At 45.6% G+C, this 23,035-nt stretch overlaps 1 protein-coding gene across 4 annotated transcripts in view; it reads right to left on the bottom strand.

The window, feature by feature from the left end:
* Nucleotides 1–7,664: 7,664 nt before the first annotated feature.
* Nucleotides 7,665–23,035, bottom strand: part of LOC138453172 (cysteine-rich venom protein-like) — a 281,590-nt gene continuing 266,219 nt past the window's right edge. For all 4 annotated transcript variants that reach the window (XM_069605764.1, XM_069605766.1, XM_069605767.1 and 1 more), the window contains exon 8: nt 7,665–8,217. In XM_069605764.1, the coding sequence (XP_069461865.1) occupies nt 8,093–8,217 (125 nt within the window). In that variant the 3' untranslated portion in view covers nt 7,665–8,092. The remainder of the gene's footprint in view (nt 8,218–23,035) is intronic.

The following is a 23,035-nucleotide window of genomic DNA, read 5'->3' as shown; positions in this document are numbered from 1 at the left end:
GCTCCATAAAACGGGGAAGTGGACACCTCAGTAATTGTTTGGAAGAGGAAAAGCTGTGTGTCAGGTAAGGATTTCAGTGCTTATAGGGGCTTTGTGCATTTGGTAAGGACTTCAGTGCTCATAGGGGCTTTGTGCATTTGAATGCCCAGTTCCACATACATGAAAATCCTTAGCTAGGTATATATGTAAAACATGATCTGGATTGTTGAACTGCTACAACTAATAATTAGAAAAAGGGTGTAATGCCCATAACTCAGGGTTTTTCGTGTATCTTATCCCTATAAAGGCAACATATTAAGGAGCTAAATACATCTGTGGTGGAAACTCTATGAAAGGAAGTCATTCACAAATGATAGCTGTTTAAGTAACCACCCCGTTAATTAGTTGTTAGAATTTCCTTCTGGTGGTATTCCAGCAGAATAATGACATTGTTAAATACCACCCGTTTCCAAGTTGAAAATCCACTGGTGGAGATGAAAACTGTAACAAGTCCCCTGATGATTCACGTTTGTTTTTTCTTGAACAGAAGAGAAGTATAAACTTGTCCTTTAATTTCATAGGACACCTTTTCATAATGCTCTTTTAGATCATGCCTCCTATGTATGTTGAAGATGGGGTGCTAGATGGCTCCTCATTTGTCGATTCATGTTCCTTATTTACCCTAGTACTGCTGCTACTTGACTCTCTGCCTTATCTTGTATATTTTACTTGACAGCATTTTAAATTGCTATTGTTTTAAAATTCTGATGTTGTACTTTGTGCTAATTTGCATTTTATTGGTGTTACTCTTCACAGAAACCATTTGCTTCTTCTGTTTGTTCAAGTGTGATTAAAAACAGAAGCTTTCTAGTTGTCTCCACACACTTGTGGGTAAAAACGACATTACCCAGAACCCCTGTAGTCAAGCCAGTGTGTGCCGGTCTTTGTTAGGCGGAATTACATGCTGTACCCTTTGGGAACACTACACACAATTAATACTACTGGTGTAAGCACAATCTCACCTTTGGTACAAACCTGTACTACGCAGTTATGTGGTATCAGTGGCTGAGCAGCCAGACTTATCTCAAGAGGGATGCGAGCAGTATCAGAAGTTACACAAAGGACTTCCAATCACAGTAGTTCAAACAAACACTTACTCAAGGTTTCTTGGTAAAATAATATACATTTATTTACACATTTAGTTAGAAAACATTCCACTAGCAAGAAGGAGCTCAATATCGCACTATAATACACTACAGTACTTAACCAAGAAGTTTCTGAACAAGTTAGGCTCCCCTGAAGTGGGAGCAAAATGGCACCACAGTAACTTTCAAAAGGAGTAGAAAGACAAAGGTTGTATGAATCAAAACACAATTACTTTCAGAGGCAGGGCAAATAGTTTTAGTTCACTACAAGAGGCAGTTCAATTCAATAGGCCTGGACCAAAGTCAATGGTTCAGTGTCTTGGATAGGACAGCACAGATCTGGTAGTAAACGGTTAGGTCTTTGCCAATGTTCTTAGAAGTAGTTTGCAAGAAAATGTGTAATATGTCGGAATAGGAGCGAACAGGACTCCAAAGTTGAGAAAGTTTCACAAACTTTCACCCAGCAGAAAGGATTTCCACACCGCATTTGTACAGTATCTTATGGATGAAAAAAAGCTGTAGCTGAGGCAGTTGTTCCTGGCAGTTCCTGCAGATCTCGCTGTTCCTGAGCTTCAGTCATGGGGACAAGAAGGAGGATGTCGGGAGGTTTCTGCGCTGCCCAGGGAAGAAGCCACAAGCTTGGCTAAACGTCGGTTTTAAGGTGTGAGTGCCTTAAAGGCCACAAACTGGTATCCTTCTCATTGGCTATTTGGTTTTCAACAGCACTCTGAAGAAAATTTGACCAGTATGGAGACGGTTTCCAGGTGGCTTGTGAGTTGGTTGTTCCCACCAGCTGAAGGGAAGAAGTTGCCCTTGAAGGGCTTCTCTGTCGAGGGAGTTTCAGGCAATTTGGACCTGCAGCAAGGCTTCACCGGGCAAACCAACAGTCCAGGAATTGCAGCAGTCGTCTTTCTTCAGCTCGTCTTCGGTTCTTTTGTTCTAGTGGTCTACTCTGCCTTCAAAGTCCAAGAGACCTTCTTTTAAACAGTTTTCTCCCATTCATTCCAGCCTACTTGTCACTCATCCAGCAGGGTGGCTTTCCTTGCCGGACAGTCAGCCAACCAATCACGGCAGAGTGCATTCAGGTCTCCTAGGAGACTAAGCACAGGGAGTTTCAGGCATCTCCCTTGCATCCTGTCCACCCAGACACTCAGGCGCCGGAAGAGGGCTTCAGCACTGAAGCCCGCCAAACACCAACGAACAAAGGGACCAAACCTGGTTTGGCACGCAGAGACAAACACTAGACGGTCCTTTCCTAAAAGAAACGTTGAAAAAAGATGACCGGAGTCTGTTTTTACAAAGGGGTCTTGGGCACCATATTGTAAAACATGGCTGACCCGATGTTTAGCTACCAGTGTTCGCGGTCGGAGCAAAATCATGGTAGTTCGTTTAAAACCACTGCCACCAGCCATTTTAAAAGGAAGGGTAATATGTGACTGTTACATGAGTGTTTAGACTTAGGGAATGCTAGGCAACGCCTCCAGCACTCTAAAAGGCAGTTAGTTTGTGCTAGGTCTATGAATTTAAAAAGACTAGCAAAGTCAATTGAACTTCACATGCACTGGGAGACAGTAGTTAGTCCCACAGAAGGTATTTAAACCTTGGGAAGTCTGAAAGACATCCCTGTGCCACTGCACTGAAGGTGCTGTATGATACACAAAAAAAGATGTTGCCTATGGAGTTTGTCTAAAACTCCATATCCAAAGACACAATCACATAAAACACATTGAAAAGTTCAAAGTACCAAAATATAGCAAAGTGCTAGAGGGCTATTAGGTAGAGGGAATTAGCACTTGGGTGAGAATTCTCCCTAACACTCTTATAAAGGCTTCTCTTTCCATTCTGTTCCTTTGATTCTCCCTAGTACTGCTGCTACTTGACTCTTTGCTTTATCTTGTATATTTTACTTGATGGCATATTAAATTGCTATTGTTTTAAAATTCTGATTTTATACTTTACACTAATTTGCATTTTATTGGTATTACTCTTCACAGAAACCCTTTCCTCCTTCTGTTTGCTCAAGTGTGATTAAATACCAAAGCTTTTTAGCTGGCTGCACGGACTTGTGGGTAAAAACTACATTACCCAGAACCCGTGTAGTCCTCACGCCTTTATTCTACTGAAACTGGCGCAAGCTAGCCAGCGCGAAAGCATCAAGCCGGTTTGTGGTGCTCCAGGGTCTGTGGGGACACTCTCTTGTTGGGTGACTCATCCGGTAAGTACCATGAGCTCAAATTGTATCCTGGCTTTAATTGCCAAGGAAAGAGCAGACTCAGAACAGAGGACAGCATGTCTTTTAGAAAGGGCTCTGGAATCTAGCATACGCCTACAGAGTACACATAAACTGTGTAATCTGGGGAAAAGCTCACGTGAGACAGGTAACATGGGAGTAGGACATCCTTGCAATGTGAACACTCACGTGGATGAAAGCTCAATGGATATTCCTGCCGACACTGCAACTATAACAGTATCACCCAATCCAAATAACCAGTTAGTATCTGGTGGACAGTATGTGCAAAATAATAAAAAACAAAGTATAAGGAAGGCTCACAGGACTAATAAGACTGCGACTGTGACTACACCTGTCCCTGAGAGCAACGCTAATTCCCCACATTCTCTTAAACGTCTATTGCTTAGCACACAGCTTCTGTTAAAACACACCTTAGAAGTGGCCAATTATATCTCCGCTCATAACATCGACATGTGTGCGGTTACAGAAACCTGGAATCACATTGCTGCTGGACCTACACTAGCCATGGCCATACCTCATGGCTATAATATATTCTGCCAATACAGACAGGAAGGTATAGGTGGTAGAATGTCTGGAGACAGGATGTCAGGAGAATCACTAACTGTGATACCCTCCACATTAAAGTAGGACTGCATGCTGAGAGTACTCTGAATATTGTCCTTGTATACCGTCTTCACGCTGTTATGAAAGATTTTAATAATGATCTATCTGACCTGCTTTTAACTTTCTTAAAACCCTCTACTAAAGTTTTACTTCTTAAGGATTTTATTTTTTGGTTACATGACAACAAAGATTTGCAAGCCAAAGCATAAAATAAGGCTCTTTCTAATGTGGGCTTCCTCCAATTCGTCAAGGTTCCCACGCATGTAAAAGATAACACACTTGACTGGTTGGCAGGACATAATGTTAGTCCTATTAACCAAGCAGTCAGTCTCTGCCCCTGGTCTGACCCTGCTCTTATTGACTTTGAAATTATCACCAAAATGAAAGTCATAAACAGGAAGCATATTACCACCTTAGTTCGGGGGAGAAACCTGAAAAAGTTGACCACTCAAGCATTGGACCCATGGATCTGGGAGTTACTGGAAAAACTGACAGAGGATAACTCAGTAAATAATATTACCAATATGTATGAAGATATTATGCAGAAAGTAGTTGACACCCTAGCGCCCCTACGAAATATGAATGTGACACAAAGAGCAACCAATTTATGGTTTTCCTCTGAACTACAAGACCTAAAAAGTATTAAGATTAAAGCTCTATGTAGGTGGAAAAGTTCCTTGACAGATCATGACAAATAATTATATAACTCATATGTAAAATGCTATAAAAATGCTGTCAATTTGCCTAAAGAAGCCTATTTAGATGACCACATAAATAAAGCACAGTCTAAACCTAAGGAACTTTTTTAAAGTCTTTAAAGAGCTGCAAACAACTAAATACACTGAGGCAGATACTATGATTAGAGATACCAACTGGTGCAACCTAGTCCAAGAGGCTATGATTAAGTTTGGATGCCAAACTTAATCAAATTAAAAATTGCATCCTTATAGCAAATAAGAGTTCTACACAAAAAGACCACGATATAGTCAGCCCCCGATATAAGAAATGGAAACCAGAAGAGTTGTTTTCATTTAAATCTATTGACAAAGCTGAACTTACGTTGATTATAAAAAAACTCAAGCCATCAAATTGTAAAGGGGATGTATGCCCTTCATTAGCCATTAAGGCATGCTCTGCTGCCTTGATCACCTCTCTTTGCTGGTTTGTCAATGTGTCATTCAGAGACTGTTGCGTGGCAGTTTTTATCAAGAATTCATGGACACTGCGCTTTTGAAGAAGCCTGGCTTAACACCATGTGATCCATTGAACTACCGCCCTATCTCAAATTCCCCTTTTTTGTTAAAAATCCTGGATTGGGTGGTATGCACGCAAATGCTTGCTCATATGAGATCCCACTGTATCTTAAATCAGAGACAATCTGGTTTTAGAGAGAGACATGGGACGAAGACTGCATTGCTGGATTTAAAATCCAGACTTCTCTGTCACATAGATCAAGGAAATACAAGCATGCTTATGTTCTTGGACCTATCTGCCGCCTTCAACCTGGTGGACCACTCATTGCTGGTCACCAGGTTTGAGAAAGTAGCTGTTTTTTCCATCTCAGCAGCATAATGGGTCAAATCCTTTTTGGGGGGGATGTCACTGGAGAGTGAGTAGTCCTTTCGCCAATGCAACTCCCAGGGAACTTATTCAAGGGGTGCCGCAGGGCGCTTGCCTTTCCCCCTTATTTTACAACATTGTCACAGTTCCACATTCATGAACTTTCTGGATATCAATGGCATTGAATTTGGAAACTATGTAGATGATACTCAGTGCATCATACCCCTCATTGGTATTTTTTCTGAAGGTGAACTGAATATCAATTGGATATATGGCCTTATCAGTGACTGGATGGCTGCTAATGGCTTATCACTCAATGCAAGTAAACAGAGTTAATGCGCGTGGGAACTGAAACCAAAACTCGCAAAATGGAAAATGTGTATTCTCAAGTACATATTGATGGGTGTACCATTGTTGTTAAAAAGAAGGTTAAGACACTAGGGATGTATCTGGACTGTGACTTGAATATGAAGGCACAGCTTAACAGTGTAGTCGCCTCTGCAGCCTATTACATCAAACTCTTGTCCACGACCGTCGCTTTCTATCTAGAACAAGTCAAGAAACCTTGGCTCGTGCCCTCATGGGATCGAGATTAGATTACTGTAGCAGCCTGCTGACTGGTTTACCCAAGTGTGAGATCAACAGACTCCAAGTAACGCAGAATAATGCAGTGAGAGTTATTGTTGATCGTAGCAGAAGGGATCATATCTGGGATGCGAGAAGGGATTTACATTGGTTACCAATTATGGAGAGGATTCAGTTCCGTTTTATGGTGATTACACATAATTGTCTGAAAAATGCCGAGCCAAAATACCTGAACACTGAACTAGTATTAAAAACCAGTAATTACAATCTAAGATCTAACAATTGCTCACTACTGAAAGTTCCCGTCTGCAGGCTATCACAGGTGAAAACTTGAGCCTTTTATGTTGTAGCACCAGCATCCTGGAACGGCTTGCCCCACAACCTGAGAGAAATGACCTCCACCATGGTCTTCAGAAAGTGATTAAAAAGCCTTCTGTTTAATTAAACACCTGTTGTTAACTGTGCTCATATTTTGGATTTGTACAGCTCCTGAGTGTCTGTATTCTGTCCTCGCTGTCTATCACCCTTAAGCCTCTGGGTGAGTGGACGAGCTATATAAATTTAGTAAAGTATAACATTGAGCATTGACCATCAACCATTATTCTTTCTTTTGTCAGTTTAAGAAGTTACATACGTGTCTTCATGAATTATCCAATTATGTTTTTATCTGCTTTTTTCAAATCCTGTTTATATGTCCTATGTTTCTTTTCGAATGTTAAAATAACAAAAAAAGAAAATAATGGCGAACATGTCTATGAACAAGACCATATTTATTGTGAAATACTTACTGAGCCAACTGTGATACTGGTTTAGAGTCACATCCATTCCGTCTTGCATAATATTGGTTAATAGTTATTTGTTCATTTTAGCAGTGAAACAAATGTTTGATCTTGATTAAAGATGTTTTGTCACCAATTAATTAGTTCTTCATTTGGAAAAATATGAGGTTTTACAATCTCCATAAAATGTACATTTAACACAAAGGCTGTTGACCATATACCCCATCCCAACATAAGGGAGTTATACTGCTTATCCATACCTTTAAGGATACTTGTCTAAACTGCTTGCATCACGTGTAAGGCAACTACTACCTGACCACCAACCTACCTGACCACCAACCTCCCCGACCACAAAACATGCAGGATCAGGTGGGCTTGCTTCTCCATACGGCAGACCTTTGGGAGGTTTCAAAAGAAACTGGTGAAAACCACAAAACATGACTTCTCTTGCTAGACCCCATCCCACTAGGACACTATCCCTTCAATCCAGGGGAAAAAAGAAAAACTCAAGCCCCTGTTCTTCTGGAAATACCTGGTGGTCCTTCCGGAGCTGCTACTCTTAGGAATATAACACCTGGTGGGGATATCCAAGGCAGCATCCCCTTCCACCGACTACCATTACTCCCAAATTACTCACACATTGCTTCATTGCTGCCTAGCTAGGTTGCTGCTAAATAAACCCAAATACAAGTACAAATGCATGTCCGCACAAAGTGCAACTTCCAAATATATGAATTCCTTGAAAGCAAACATGGTACAACATTGAAATTATCAAGGGATCTTTATGCTGTAACAATACATTCTACAGTAGCAAAACAGCAGAATATACTATTCATGATTGGTTAGTTTAACACTTAAACCACAAATAGAGCAAACAGAAGAAAGCACAAGCACGACTGTCCACATTAGCAGGGAGTTTTGCCCGATATTGCTGATCTAAGAGGACAAAAGGGTTCACATAGATTCTGGAAGTTTAGAGACCTGGCAATACATTGCACTTTGTTCTTACGAGTTCATGAGAAATCAATATCAAGGGTATATCAAACACTTTATAAAAGAAGGAAGTTGACCCTGGCTTTCACTGGCTTTCACGACTAGAATTTTTGGTGAAATGTACAATATTATACTACTGCAGGTACAACACATCTGCTGATTCATCAGTGGCCTCGTGATGGATATTCCAGGTCTTTTCACTTTATTTCCGTAGTGCATTTGCACGTGGCTTTGCAACCAGCCTTTACGATCTGGTCGTTAAGGCACGCATCTTTCAACTCATTGCAGTTTCCATATATGTCTTCGAAAGCACACGGATTGGCTAGAATATAAAGAAACGCATGTTAAAGTGAATATTTTTAATCAAAGAAACATCTTAAGACAATTATTTCACCTTTCCATGTGCAAAGTGTGAATTGTGAGGTGATGATATAAGCTATTTTACGGAGCGACCAAAATAACTCAGGTAGACAGAGGAGCCTGTGGTCACTGGAGTCACTATTGGCAGACCACGTGTTATAGAGGGTTATTTGACCTCGCAAAATGAAATTACATTAGATTGTTGATGCTGTTGACTTTTGAAGATGGGGGTCTTACAAAAAAAGCAATAAGTCAGTGCTAACTACGTTGTGCGAAAACAAACATTGCACAGAAAAAAGAACAGGGGCATCATTAAGGGGTCGCCAAAGGTCGCAACTGCAACCTCTGTGTTCTCCCTTGCGACCTCTGTGATCCTGTGATCTCCCTTGCGACCTCTAAAATAAAGAAAAAAAACATTTTTTATATTGCGTACCCATATTTTTCATAGTGTACAATGCTATGTGATGCCAATTCCTGTTTTGTCAACTGGTGAAAGGTTGTGTTCCATCGCTTCCCGCGATATCGCTTCAGGGTGGGGTCAAATGACATCACTTCCTGTGATGTCATCAGGGGGGTCAAGGGTCGTGTGATATCACTTCCCCTACTGATTTATGGAATCAAAAGCACAAAGAAACCTGCAGCGCAGAGAATAATGAGTTGCGCCTGGAACGCCCACAAAAGGCCTCCATGGCAAAAAAAAAAATGTGCACTGTCAAACAACCTTTCCACCGGACCCATGTAAAAAAAGTAATCACCTATTACTTACAAGCAATCACCATTAAATCCACTTCTCTCCTGCGACTAGCTAGTTCTTGTCCCAGTACCCCTTTGAAATTTCACCCCAACCACCTAGATCAAAGCAGAGACTGCGTACCCCGGCAAAACTGCACCTCATCCCCCTAACTCAAAGCAGCACCCGCGTACCTCAGCAAAACTGCACCTCATCCCCCTAACTCAAAGCAGCACCCGTGTACCTCAGCAAAACTGCACCTCATCCCCCTAACTCAAAGCAGCACCCGTGTACCTCAGCAAAACTGCACCTCATCCCCCTAACTCAAAGCAGCACCCGCGTTCCCCAGTGACACTGCCTTATCCACATAACTCAAGGTAGCACCCGTGTACCTCAGCAAAACTGCACATCATCCCCCTAACTCAAAGCAGCACCCGCGTACCCCACTAAAACTGCCTTATCCCCATAACTCAAAGCAGCACCTGTGTGCACTGGCGTAACTGTGACTCATGAGCACTTTGAAACACTTGCCTGTGTGTAGGCGCTATATAAATAAATACCATAGCATACCATTCCCCTAAATCAAAGCAGCTCCCATGAACCCCAGCGAAACTGCGCCTTGTCCCCCTTAACCAACTCAGCACCAGCATGTCCACTACCCTCCAACTACCCCAATGACCCGTGCCCCAAGCCCACCTGCGGCACCCACAAGTCTGACCTGCTCCCTGTACTTCAATGACCTGTGCCCCAAACCCAGGCAGCACCCGCAAGTTTGCTCTCCTCCCAGTACCCCACTGACCTGTGCACCAAACCCAGACAGCACATGCAAGTCTGCCCTCCACGAACTACCCCACTCACCTCTGCCCCTATCCCAGGTAACACCTGCAAGTCTGCCCTCTTTCAAGTACCCCACTGACCTCTGCACCAACCCCAGGTAGCACCTGCAAATTCGCATTCCTCCCAGTACCCTACTGACCTGTGTCCCAACCCGCAACCGCAGACAGCACCCGCAAGTCTGCCCTCCTCCCAGTACCCCACTGACCTGTGTCCCAACACCCTAGGCTGCACCCACAAGCTGCCCTCCTCCCAATACCCCACTGCCATGTGCACCAACCCCAGGGAGCACCCGCAAATTCACCCTCCTCCCAGTGCCCCAATGACCTGAGCCTACGTCCCCCAGGCAGAACACGCAAGTCAAGTCTGTCCTACTCTCAGTACCCCACTGTCCTGTGCACCAACACCAAGCAGCATCCGCAAGTCCGCCCTCCTCCCAGTACTCCATTGACCTGTGTCCCAACTCCAGGCACCACCCGCAAGTCTGTCCTCCTCCCTGTACCCCACTGACCTGTGCCTCAAAGCCAGGCAGCACCCAAAGGTCCACCCTCCTTGCAGTCCCTGACTGACCTGTGCACCAACCCCAAGAAGTACCCATAATGCTGCCATCCTCCTGCTACCCCACTGACCTGTGTCCCAAACCCAGGCAGCATCCACAAGTCTGCTCTCTTACAAGTACCTCACTGACCTGTGCTTCAACCCCAGGCATTACCCACAAATCCACCCTCCTTCCAGTACTCGACTGACCTGTGTCCCAACCCGCAACCCCAGGCAGCATACGCAAGTCTGTCCTCCTCCCAGTATCTCAATGACCCGTGCACCAAGCCCAGGCAGCACCTGCAACTTCGCTCTCCTCCAAGTACCGCACTGACATGTGCCCCAAACCCCCTGCAGCACCCGCCAGTCTGCCTTCCTCCCATTACCCCATTGACCTGTGCTTCAACTCCAGACAGTACCCACAAATCCACCCTCCTTCCAGTACCACACTGACCTGTGCACCAACCCCAGGCAGCATCCACAAATCCACCCTCCTTCCAGTACCACACTGACCTGTGCAACAACCCCAGGCAGCACACGCAAGTCTGAACTCTTCCCAATACCCTACTGATCTATGCCCCAAACCCCCAACCCCAGACAGCACCTGCACATCCACCCTCCTCCCAGTACTGCCCTGACCAGTGCCCCAATCCCCCAAACCCGGGCGGCTCTCACAAGCCCACCCTCCTCTCAATACCCCCACTGACCGGTGCACCAACCCCATAGAGCACCCACAAGGCCGCCCTCCTCCCATTAACCCTGTTGTAAAGGTCCAGGATCAACACTGCAAGGGCGGGCGCACGCACGAGTCATGCAGGAAATGTGGTGACGTCATGATTGACGTGGAGGTTGCGGATGCCATTGAATGCGGGCGATGCTTGCATAAGGGGATTCAGAAGCAGGAGCAGCGTGAGAAGTCCTACGGGGGTGTAAGGAAGGGTGCGTGCTTTGGGTGAAGTAAGGGGTAGTTGTATGAAACGGGCACTGGTTGAGGGTACAAGGGGGTAAAATGGTGTAGAGAAGCCATTATCTTGTAGGCTTATGTTAGGAAAGCATTTCTCAAGACAGCTTATAATGAAAGAGCTGCAGAGCGTTGTGTGACACCCAGTATGTATTTTTTGAACATTCAGCAGAAACAGTGTGCAGACATGTTGCACTGCTGACGTTTCCCAGAGTAATGCAGCCCCAGCAAATTCACTTGAACAGATACTTTTGAGGCCATTGTGCTAGGCTCCTGGGTGCACTAGGAGAATTGGCAGAGAAAAAGAAATTAAATGCAGTTAATTAATCTCCAGCCACGGTGTGGCATCATTTTTTTCAGACTACACTTGTCATCAAGGCGTTAGAAGGGGCCTGGGGCCAGAGCATTGGTGTAAGGGTTCTGGGGCACATGACAGAGAGCCAATCAGAGGAGAGATGTCTTGGCATCCCTAGGGTGCAACACTGTACATTGTCCTTGCTGATGTCCCCAGGGCACATTTTTGGTCAGACTTGAATGTCTCGCCCCTTTCCATCCCAAGCCATTTTGTATGTTGGACATTGCCAACCAATGGTAAACAATTGTCAGCACAATCCCATAATTGAGGGGCAGTGTGGGAAGGTTTGTGACATCACAAGGGGTTTTCATGTGATTTTTTTTGCCAAAAAAAGTTCTAACCAATAAGAGTTACTTAACATATACATGTATATAGGGGACTAACATAGGCCACCAACCAGCTCTTGTGACCTGCTTTAAAAATGTAACTAAAATGTTGCACAGTATTTTTGCAAATTGTGTACGAAATGTTCAGCCTCAGTAGGTGGCATTGACAGCTCACAGGGCTGTCTGAACCGTGCTTCCCAGCAGTTTGGGTTCAATAAATATGTGTTACTTCTTGCATGGTGTACGCTTCTTTGTCCCAGGATAGCTCAAAGTTGCCCCTGTCCAACAAGGGGGGTTTCCCATGGGGGGGCATGCCACAGGAAGGAGTGTATCGACAGAAAGGCAGGTTCCAACCGCTGGGAGGATATTCCCAACAGGGAGTGTATCAGCAACAGTGCAGAGGATACTCATAGAGAGGGAGGGTGTTTGGATACTTAGGAACGGGACCCAGATTTGGAGAATCAGTTTTATATGTGGGCACAAGGACATGGACAAAAGCAGCAGTATGGTAAACGGAAGCCCCAGGTATATGTTCAATGCATGCAGCCACAAGTGCAACCAATGCAGCCTCAAGTACAGCCCATGCAACCACAGATGAAGCCACTTCAAGTACAAATTCCATCATGGCAGGTGCAGGCATCCCTCACACAGGCAATGCAACCTGTAGGGTCCACAGTCACCCAGACACCCCAGATAAACACACAGCAGTGGACAGCAGTGCCACCGTACACCTTACAAGCTCATGCACAAATATGCACACACAGGGACAGCACATGGTTAGCTCAGAACACAGTACCACATTACACGGGAGTGACCATTCTTGGAGGTAACCTGTTCCCATTTTCAGGACAAGGCCCAAATGTATAGGCCAGCCCACACAAGACACCTGTGTGCCTAATCCTTACAATAACTGAAGACCCTGACAAGGAACCCGATGGTAGAAGTGAAGCCTCGACAAAAAGATGTTCCATTTTTGGTCGACACTCGAGCTACCAAATCCTGCAATTACAGTGTCTTTCCCCTGTTGGAAAAAATAATGGAAACACATGGATTTTCTGGGGTCCTTAAGAATGGTTCTTATCACAGAAGATGTACCACTCACAATAGGCAAACAGCAAATAGTAGGTCGCTGTTGTACTCAAAAGACACTCCCATCCTCCTATTAGGAAGAGACATAGGACCTCATCACAAATTGGGCAGAGCAGTAAAAATGTAGCGGTAATGCTATTACTGCTGCATTACCATACCACCCAACTATGAGTCTGGCAAAAAGTCAGCAGCTTTACCTCCAGCCCTGAGCTCAAGGTAAATCTGCTGACTTTCTGCCCATTTCCAGTGCAATTATTACGGTGCAATTTGTGCTGCGATTATTTTGCTGAAAATGGGTATTAACAGCATTGCTGCAACCTAGTTGTGGTAAAGCTATTTGCGTTGGGTGGTATACCGATGGTAAATCCACTGGGGTACCACCTAACACATTATGAGGCCCATAATGAGAAAATTAAATACAACAATTTCATTTTCAGAGAAGGGCATAGTATGCTCGACACCCTGTATCTTTTATGATCGGATTGCAGCCATAATACAAGCATTTTGCACACACACAGCACTTTACGCAGGTCACCACGCTATCCCAAGGTATTCCTTTATGGGGTACACGTATTGTTAGTGTGGGTACCCAGGATAAAGACAAGGCATTTTGAGTGGTCACATAATTCCTGTTCAGACCAGAGATACAGAAAGATATAGTATCAGGAACTACACTCACAATACATTTAGAAGCAGCACTCAGAAGGAAGGACATGGTAATTGCATATGGGACGGAAGAAGAGGTTAAAGAGTGGTTGCATGGTCCTCTGCATTGACTCGACATTAAAACTAACAGACTTGACTGACGAACATCTGTTCCTGGAAGATGAAGAGGAGGGGGAAATGGTATTTCAGATATGCATCCCATGTCAGGTAAACATAGTGACAAATCCCCCACAGGATGCAGATAATAGCACAGCATCAACTCACTTGCAGGAAGATTTGAAAAAGTACCAGAGGTATTATGTACCAGTATCCCCCACGATGTAGGGTTGTTGAAGGGGATAGAGGTGGTCCACATAAAAGTAGAGGATGGGGCATTGTGCCCCAGGTTAAACAATACCCACTATCTTGTGAAGCAGATGAAGGGTATATATGACAAACTCCTCGCACTGTGGCAGCAGGGCATAATAAAGATTCCAGAATCATCATCAAATACAGCCTTTTATCCTGTCAAGAAATCGAATGGTAGAGCATGGAGATTCATTCAAGATCTCCTCCTGTTGAACAATGTAGTGAAAGCAGAGTTTCCACTCATAACATATCCAGCCACAATATTATGTAAAATATATACAGAAATGACATGCTACACAGTTAATGATTTCAAGAATGTATTCTTTTCCAAACCATTTCACCCAGAGTCAACGTATCTCACTGCGTTCAGTTATCGTGGGACGAGGTTCCAACATACTCATTTACTACAAGGGTATTGCGAGTCAATTAGTGTGTTCAATAAGGTGATCCAGATTGACCTAAGCAACTTGCAAATGCACAGCACCGTCCTCCAGTATGTGGATGACCTCCTGGTGTGCAGCATAACAGAGTACCAGTGCAGGAAAGATTCAGTTACACATCCAACATCGCTAGCAGAGAAGGGGTACAAGATAGACAAGGATAAATTGCAGTACTACCAAAGAGATGTATAGTACCCAGAACATATAATATCAGTATATGGCAGGAGAATCATCCCAGAGATAGCAGAAGCGATACACAGCACACCTCATCCATGCAATGTCAAGTAGATACAGCAGTTCTTAAGCGTGTGCAATTATTGCAGGCATGGGTCTGCGATTGTTTCACATTTGCAAAGCTCCTCCTTCAGGGACTAAAATATGCACAGAAGTTAAAAACCCCATAAAATGAACATCTGTAATTAATTAGTCATTTGTCGAACTGAAGGAAGCATTGTCACACACACCAGTTTAATCAATCCCAAAGCATAAAGAAAAATGGGTTCTGTTTTCACATTCTGATTGCACAGTGATGACAAATGTCCTCACTCTAAAGAAGCCACAGGGACACAAGCCCCTAACCTACTACAGGGTTCTTCTATACCCAGTAATGCAAGGGCACGCCTCATGTGAACAGGCAATCACCACAGTGGGATTTGCCATAGAGAAAGCAGCAATATTTATAGCAGGGCACGCACTTAACATGTTATTGCAACATTACCATGCCCGCAGGGGCCCTTCCAGCATGTGCATACTGACTATGACGATATGCAGGATCAATGCAGCTCTTATAGGTATATGATCGTCATGGCATATTCTTGCTCACGTTGGCTTGAGGCAGGCCCATGTGGTCATAACGATGCAAAATCTGCCACAAAATGTTTGGTCTGTGAAGAATTCCCAAGGTGGGGTTATGTGATGTGTCGAGGTTCCACAACAAACAACACTTTGCTAAGTATCTCTTTAAAGAAGTAACATCCTTACTTGGCATGAAACACAGACTGTGTTCTGCATACCACCCTCAAGCCAACTGACTTGTTGAGAGCCACAATGGCATGCCTAAAGAGCACTTTGCTAAGCTGTCAGTAACATTTGGCAAGAATTGGCTCCATTGTCTCCCACTCGCTTTATTTGCACTACGCGATTTTACTGGTACGGGTCAATGCTTGACTCTCTCTCAAAATCTCACTGGCAGGAGAATGCATGTGCCTCTCACTCCTGCACTACAATTCTGGACGATGAAAGTTCTGCCCAAAACTGTTACGCTAACCTGGTATCCACGGGGACGCCACCCAGCCCTGGTTGGATGATTTGCACTCTCAAACAATCTCCCGGTCCCTTGGTAAGGCCTCTGGTTAAAGATGGGTCTTAGGGCCTCATTACACGGAATGCGGTAAACCGTGGTGCTATTAGCACCATGGTTGCCGCCGGTACCATACCGGTACCACCATTGAGAAAAGGGGAATTACCACCCCATTCCAAGGTTGGCGGGGCGGTGATTCCCCCTTTCTCCATGGCCCTTCCCCATTCCCATTTTTGCCCCATAGGGCTCAATGGGAATGGGGAAGGAGCTAATTACGGTACCGCAAATTGCGGTACCGTAATTAGCACCAAGGTCCCTTTGCGGGTCCCAACTTTAACGGTCTACACCAGCCGTTAAGGTCGGATCCCGCAAAGGGACCCCGTAGTAAGGCGGTAAGGGTTTACCGGTACCGGTGCCCTTACTGGTACCGGTAAACGCTTACCGCCTACCGTGTAATGAGGCCCTTAATATTTTAAGAGGTGGATTCTCCGTCTGCTCCTCGTGGCATGAGCGCGTAGATGTGGGGGCGAGCAGCGACCAAGTTACTTCACTGGTGCAAGCCCCCCTGTGGGAATCCAGGTCTGCTGCGACTCCGTAGGTTTGCTGCTTTACAGTCTTTATATGCAGTTCTTATGTTCCACTTAGTTCGAATAATAATGTCTTGCTTCTTTCCTTTTAGGTATGGAAAGGTATTTTAGTGTTGTCATGCAGTTTGAAGATGAGCATGGGCCGGTAGGCGAAAGCGCGGTGTGCCCGATGCTGTCCGGTAAGTAATGCGCAATGCGCGGCACTGTTTCGCCTTTTATATTGCTAACCTGTGTCTTTTCTCTCCTTGCAGGTTGTGTTGTTCCTTGCTGAGCGCCATAATGTTCCAGCAATGATACTGACCAGGAAATGACTACCCAGGTAAGAATTGTGTGGCTTTCTTCATTCGGGAGGAAACGTAAGTAAACGCTTACTAATGCTGTCTTTCTTTCTCCTCTTTCCAGGTTATGGTATTCCAGGATGCATGCGGTGCCGGATGATGGAGTTCGTACCTTCAGGTGAGTGGAACTGAAGTCAGCGATGGATTGAAGACAGGATACTGTTCCAGGAAAGTTTCGTAGTGTTCTTTCTCTCTCTGCAGGTCCCTGCCCCAGGCAAGCCGGCATCAAAGAACCGGACACAGTGAGTGCCACGCTGCCCACAGCAGAATAACGCAAAGCATGTTCTGCTGTTTGGGTGTGGTTTAAATAGTCTCAGGTAAAGTAGTCCAGGTAAAATAGTCCCAGGCCTGCCACACCCAAGTAGTCCAGGTAAAGTAGTCCCATGCCTGATACACCCAAGAGACTAGACCGCATAGCTCAGTTCCTTGTAACTGAGCTATGTGTGTGTGCCTCCATGTTGGCTGAAACCCCCAGGTTAAATAGTCCCAAGTAAATAGTCCCATTCTAATGTTGGTCTTCATGATGGTTATGAGCCTGGCGCCAAAGGACTGACTCCAAGAGAGTCTTGGATGAGGTTTCAAGGCCTTTGACCTAGCCCTAACTGGAAGGCTGACTTGCCAGTGAGGGCCAGGGGCAAGGGTCATGACAAATCCAGGCAGATGAATTTAAAGTGTATTTGTGTGAACTCATGAAATCTCAAAGGAGGAAGGACACTTTATAAGCTATGTTTTAATGTAGTGTTTTTGTTTTTTTGTTTTATGTTTATTTTGTTTTTTTAGTTGAAATGTGACAGTTTGCCCCTACTAGGAGTAATAATGAAGGAATACGCACCAGACGAGGTGCATTTAATTCTGAAATGTTCAAAGATGGCATATGGGGCAGTCATGCCACTGCATCTGACAATTTGTGGAATGGCAAAGTGAGATGGGTGGGGAGAGAGTGGGCCAATGACACATGTTTTGTGTGCTCTGTTATTTCATATGTTACAGGGGCGCCCAAGCTCTTTCTCCCTCAAGAAGTGTCAGTTGAAGAGGAGGGTTGTTTGATGCATTTGTCATTGTGTAAAACAAGGGGTTTGTTTCAAGGACGTTCGTTTACTATCCATTGGATAGATGAGTGTATTTGCAGACAATTATATGAAACATACGAGAATGGTGAGCAAAGTGGCTACAAAACACATTATATTAGAATATGTGACAGAAAGGGGGAGAAAATGTTCACAACCCCCAGTAAATGAAAGTGTCATAGTGCCACAGGGCGAAGTATTCCATGGTGCCATGCAAGGCGATTGATGCACAGGGGTCTGGTTTCTATGATGGTGCATGGAAGGTAGGAATGTTGCAGTGTAGGAGGGAAGGACTGGTAGAGCTCGAAGAAAATGTAGTAAGAAAAATGAATACCAGCAGTCTCATAATTTGGAACAAACATGTTCACTCTGATGAGAAAAAACAGCCTTTGAATATAAAGGCACTCACACACTTTTCTCTGTGTTTAGATCCACCAGCTCAATACATGTGGGGACAATAGCAGATGCACCAAGGAGATGAGGATCTCAGTGGGACTTCAGTTATTATGGACAGATAGTGGGCATGCAGAACCCAGGCATGCACTCAGATTCCTCCAGACTGGGGAGGCACTTGCTCCCTCATCGCTCTGCACAGCTCTACCCTGGTGGTGCCCCATTCAGAACTCTTTCTGTTCATGTTCATCCTGCACTATTGAATAAAGATTTACACTAATAAAGCATTGACCGGGAGGGGAGCACTAATCAGTCCGATCCTCTTGTCACATGTGTGCGTGCACTAACCCGGGCGCAAAGTGAAAAGGCTAAACTACTGGTGAACCAAACACCCTGGGGAAGACTAGATTTGGCATTCTGGACAACCCACAGATTTGGGCCTGGGGTTTTGCAGCCAACAATGAAAATGGACTACCCCATGCATATTTGAAAAAAAGACACACCTGGGAATGCAAGGAGGTCTCACGTGCATGTGTTGCACTACAAGAATGCCCAGCAAAAACCAAAATATAGGGAACAGAACACATTGTTGAGAGATTTGCGGCCAGCAAACCACCGAAAAATGCATGCAAAAACACATGTCCTACCTTTCCATGTTAAAACAAGTGTCCCAATGAAAATGGTACCTTACATGTGTGGGTGCATTGACCTGGGCGCAAAGGGGACAAGGCTGCGCCACAGCTACACCAAACGCCCTGGGGAAGACTGGATTTGGCCTTCTAGGCAACCCACAGCTTTGGGCTTGACGCATCGCAGCCACCAAGGAAAAGAGAGAACCACATACTTTTCTTAAAAGAAGATACCCGTGGGAATCCAAAGAGGTCTCACTTGCTTGTGTCGCGCTACAATTTATTAGCAGGAATGCCCAGCAAAGTCTGAAATGTAGGGTAAAAACCCCACAATTTTGAGACATTTGCCAGAAGGAAACTACAGCGAAAAGCATGCAACATCACATGTCCTACCTTCCCACATTCCCACAGGTGTACTGATGAAAACAGTACATAGGTGCGCTCACCTGTGTGCAAGGGAAAAGCTAAACCACTGGTACACTGAACGCCGTGGGGAATACTGTATTTAGCCTTCTGGTGGACAACCCAGACATGTGGGCCTGGCGTGTCGCAGCCACCAAGGAAAGCAGAGAACCACATGCATTTCTGAAAAGAAGACACCTGTGGGAATCCAAAGAGGTCTCACTTGCGTGTGTCACTCTATAATTTATTACCAGCAATGCCCAGCAAAATCCAAAATGTAGGGGAAAAAAATTAAACATTTAGGGCCTCATTACACGGAAGGCGGTAAGGGTTAACTGTCACCGGTAATGGTACCGGTGACCGTTAACCCTTACCGCCTTACTACGAGGTCCCTTTGCCGGTTGGTACTTTAACGCCTGCTTTTTAGCAGGCGTTAAAAACCAACCCGCAAAGGGACCAGGGTGCTAATTATGGTACCGCAATTTGCGGTACCGTAATTAGCACCTTCCCCATTCCCATTATGCCCTATGGGGCAAAAATGGGAATGGGGAAGGGCAACGGGGGAAGAGTGAATTACCGCCCCGCCAACCTTGGAATAGGGCGGTAATTCCCCTTTCCTCCAAGGCGGTGCCGGTATTTTACCGGCATGGACCAAAGTGCTAATCGCACCTTGGTCCAACGCCTACTGTGTAATGAGGCCCTTAGACATTTGCCACTAGGAAACCACCAAAACATGCATGCAACAACACAAGTCCTACCTTCCAACGTTCCCACAGGTGTCCCGATCAAAACCATACCTCACATCTGTGGGTGCACTGACTTGGGAGCAAAGGGAAAAGGCTAAACCAGGGGTACACTGAACGCCTTAGGGAAGACTGGATCTGACTTTGTGGACAATACACACAATTGGGTCTGGGGTGTCAAAGCAACCAAGGCAGGGTCCCCATCTCTCCCTGGAGGAAAGTGTGTTAAAGCAACCGAGCCAGAGCTCCAGGATGGCCAGGGCTGCTGCCCCAGGACTTGAGGGCCTGTCTCCAATGTGGGTCGATCGTCCACAAGTCCAGCAGCAGTTCCAGGGAGCTCCTGCAGGGACACCATTGCTCCCGAGAGACAAAAGCTGTAACGCAGCCCAGATTGAGCTCTAGGATGGCTGGGGTGTGATGTCTCCGGACTTGGGTGCCTGTCTCCCATTTGAGTCGACCTTCCCCAAGTCCAGCGTCAGTCCAAGGGAGCCCCGGCAGGGTCCCCATCCATCCCTGTTGGGAAAACCTGTAACACAGCCAGGCCAGAGCTCCAAGATAGTCGGGGGTGATGCCCTCAGCCTTGGGCACCTGTCTCCTATGTGGGTCGACCGTCTCAAAGTCCAGCCATAGACAAAGGGAGCCCCAGCAGGGGCCCCATCCCTCCGCAAAGCTGTAACGCGGCACGGTCAAAGGTGCTGACCCTGGCCTTGGGCACCTGTCTCCAATGTGGGTCCCTATCCCTGCCCAGAGGGAAAGGCTTTGATGAAACACACTCAGAGCTCAAAGGTGGCTGGGGGTGATATCCCCGGCCTTGAGCGCCCGTCTCCCATTAGGTTGGCCATTCCCAAGTCCAGCTACAGTACCAGGGAGCCCCGGCAGGGTCACCGTCGCTCCCCAAAGGGAAAAGATGTAACCCAGCCCAGATGGCGCTCCATAACGGTCAGGGCTGCTGCCCCTTGCCTTGAGTGCCTTTCTCCAATGCAGGTTGACTGTCCACAATGTTAGGGAGAATTCTCCTTACCTGGGAAGAGTGTGAGCCTTTTTTTGCCCACTCTTCCATGTATTTTGTGTGTGTTTTAATGTTGTGTTCTTTGGTTATGGAGTTTTTAACAACTCCAGTGGCATCATCTTTTTCTATGTGTCACACAGCACCTTCAGTGCACTGGCACAGGGGTGTCTTTCCAGACTCCCCAAAGGTTTAAATACCTTCCCTGAGAATGACTACTGTCTTTCAGGGTATGTAAAGTTAAATTGACTTCCCTAGTCTCTCTAAATTCACTGACCCAGCACACCCTATCTTACAATAGAGTGCTGGAGGGGTTGCTTAGCTTCCTCTGAGTCAAAACACTTTTCCTATTTTAAATGGCTGATGGCAGTGGTTTAGATCAACTACCGTGATTTTTCACGACCGCTAACAACGGTAGCTCAAAATCAGGGGTAGCCATGTTTTTCAATATGGTGCCCCAGACCTACCTGTAAAAACAGACTCCAGTCATCTTTTTTCGCCATTTCTTTTAGGAAAAGTCCTTCTTGTGTTTGTCTCTGCGTGCCAAACCAGGTTTGGTCCCTTTGTTCGTGCCCTTTGGTGGGTTTCTGTGCCAAAGCCCTCCTCTGGTGCCAGAGTGTCTGGGGTGGACAGGATGCGAGGGAGGTGCCAGAAACTCCCTGTGCTTAGTCTCCTAGGAGACCTGAACACACTCTGGTGTGATTGGTCGGCTGGCTGTCCGGCAAGGACAGCCACCCTGGTGGGTGAGTGACAGCCAGGCTGAATGAATGGGGGGAAAACTATTTAAAAGCAGGTCTCTGGGACTTGGAAAGCAGAGTCGACCACTGGAACGAAAGAACCGAAGAGGAGAGGAAGGAAAAGGTCTGCTGCAACTCCTGGATGACTGGTGAAGCCCTGCTGCAGGTCCGAATTGCCTGAAACTCTGACGACAGAGAAGCCTTTTAAGGTTAACTTCTCCCTTTGAGTTTGGTTTGAACAACCAACTCGCAAGCCACCTGGACACCATCCTATTCTGGTCGAATTTTCTTCAGAGTGCTGTTGAAAACCAGATAGCCAGAGGGAAGGAAACCAGGGGGACTTTAGGCACTCAAACCTTAAACCGACGTCTTGCTACAGCTTTTGGCCTCTTACCTGGGCAGTGTAGAGACCTCCAGACGTCCTCCTTCTTGTCCCCATGACTGAAGCTCAGGAACAGTGAGATCTGCTCGAGCTGCCGGGAACAACATCCTCAGCTTCAGCTTTCTTCTTTTAAAAGGTACTGTGCACACACGGTCCGGAAATGTTTTCGGCCGTCGAGAAAGTATGTGAAACTTTCCTCAACTACGAAGGCTTGTCCTTCCCTAAACATTCGTCAAACTTTTAGCCTAGCCAAATCCTTTAACAATCTGTGGCAAAGACTGTTATCCTATACAAAAGACTCTGAACCCTTGACTTTGGGCCAGGCCTATTGAGAAGAATTGCTGGTTGTATTTAACTTGAACCCTTTGCCCTGCCTATGATTATATTTGTGCTGTCTATCCTTATAACCTTGTCTTTTCCTTCCTGTTCTAAGTATCTAAAGTGCCATTTCGCTCATACTTCATTTTGAGCTTAACTTGTTTAGTTACTTACCGATTGGATTTCTGTGGTGTTTCTTTGTGTGATATTGAGCTGCTTGTGCTAGTGTAATGTTTTATAAATGATTGAGTAAATAAATGTATATTCTTTTACTGAGAAACCTTGAGTAAGTGTTTACTTGAATCACTGTATTGGTTGGTCCTTTGTGTAACTTTTTCTACTGCTCACTTAAACTCTTGAGATAACTCTGGCTGCTCAGCCATCGCTACCACTTTACTGTGTAGTACAGGCTTGTACAAAATGTGAAATTGTGCTTACACTTGTAGTCCTAATTACTTGTAGTGTTCCCAAAGGGTACTGCAGGTGATTCTGCCTAACACACAAGTCCAATCGCGGTCCTAGTGAGCCCTGGCAGGGTCCCCATCCCACCACAGAGGGAAAAGCTGTAACCCAGCCCGGATGGGAGCTCCAG

The sequence above is a fragment of the Ambystoma mexicanum genome, chromosome 4p (assembly GCF_040938575.1).
Source record: "Ambystoma mexicanum isolate Mex_15411 chromosome 4p, UKY_AmexF1_1, whole genome shotgun sequence".
Classification (NCBI taxonomy): domain Eukaryota; kingdom Metazoa; phylum Chordata; class Amphibia; order Caudata; family Ambystomatidae; genus Ambystoma; species Ambystoma mexicanum.
Note: the sequence above shows the minus strand (reverse complement) of the source record. Positions and strands in the feature narration are given on the sequence as shown.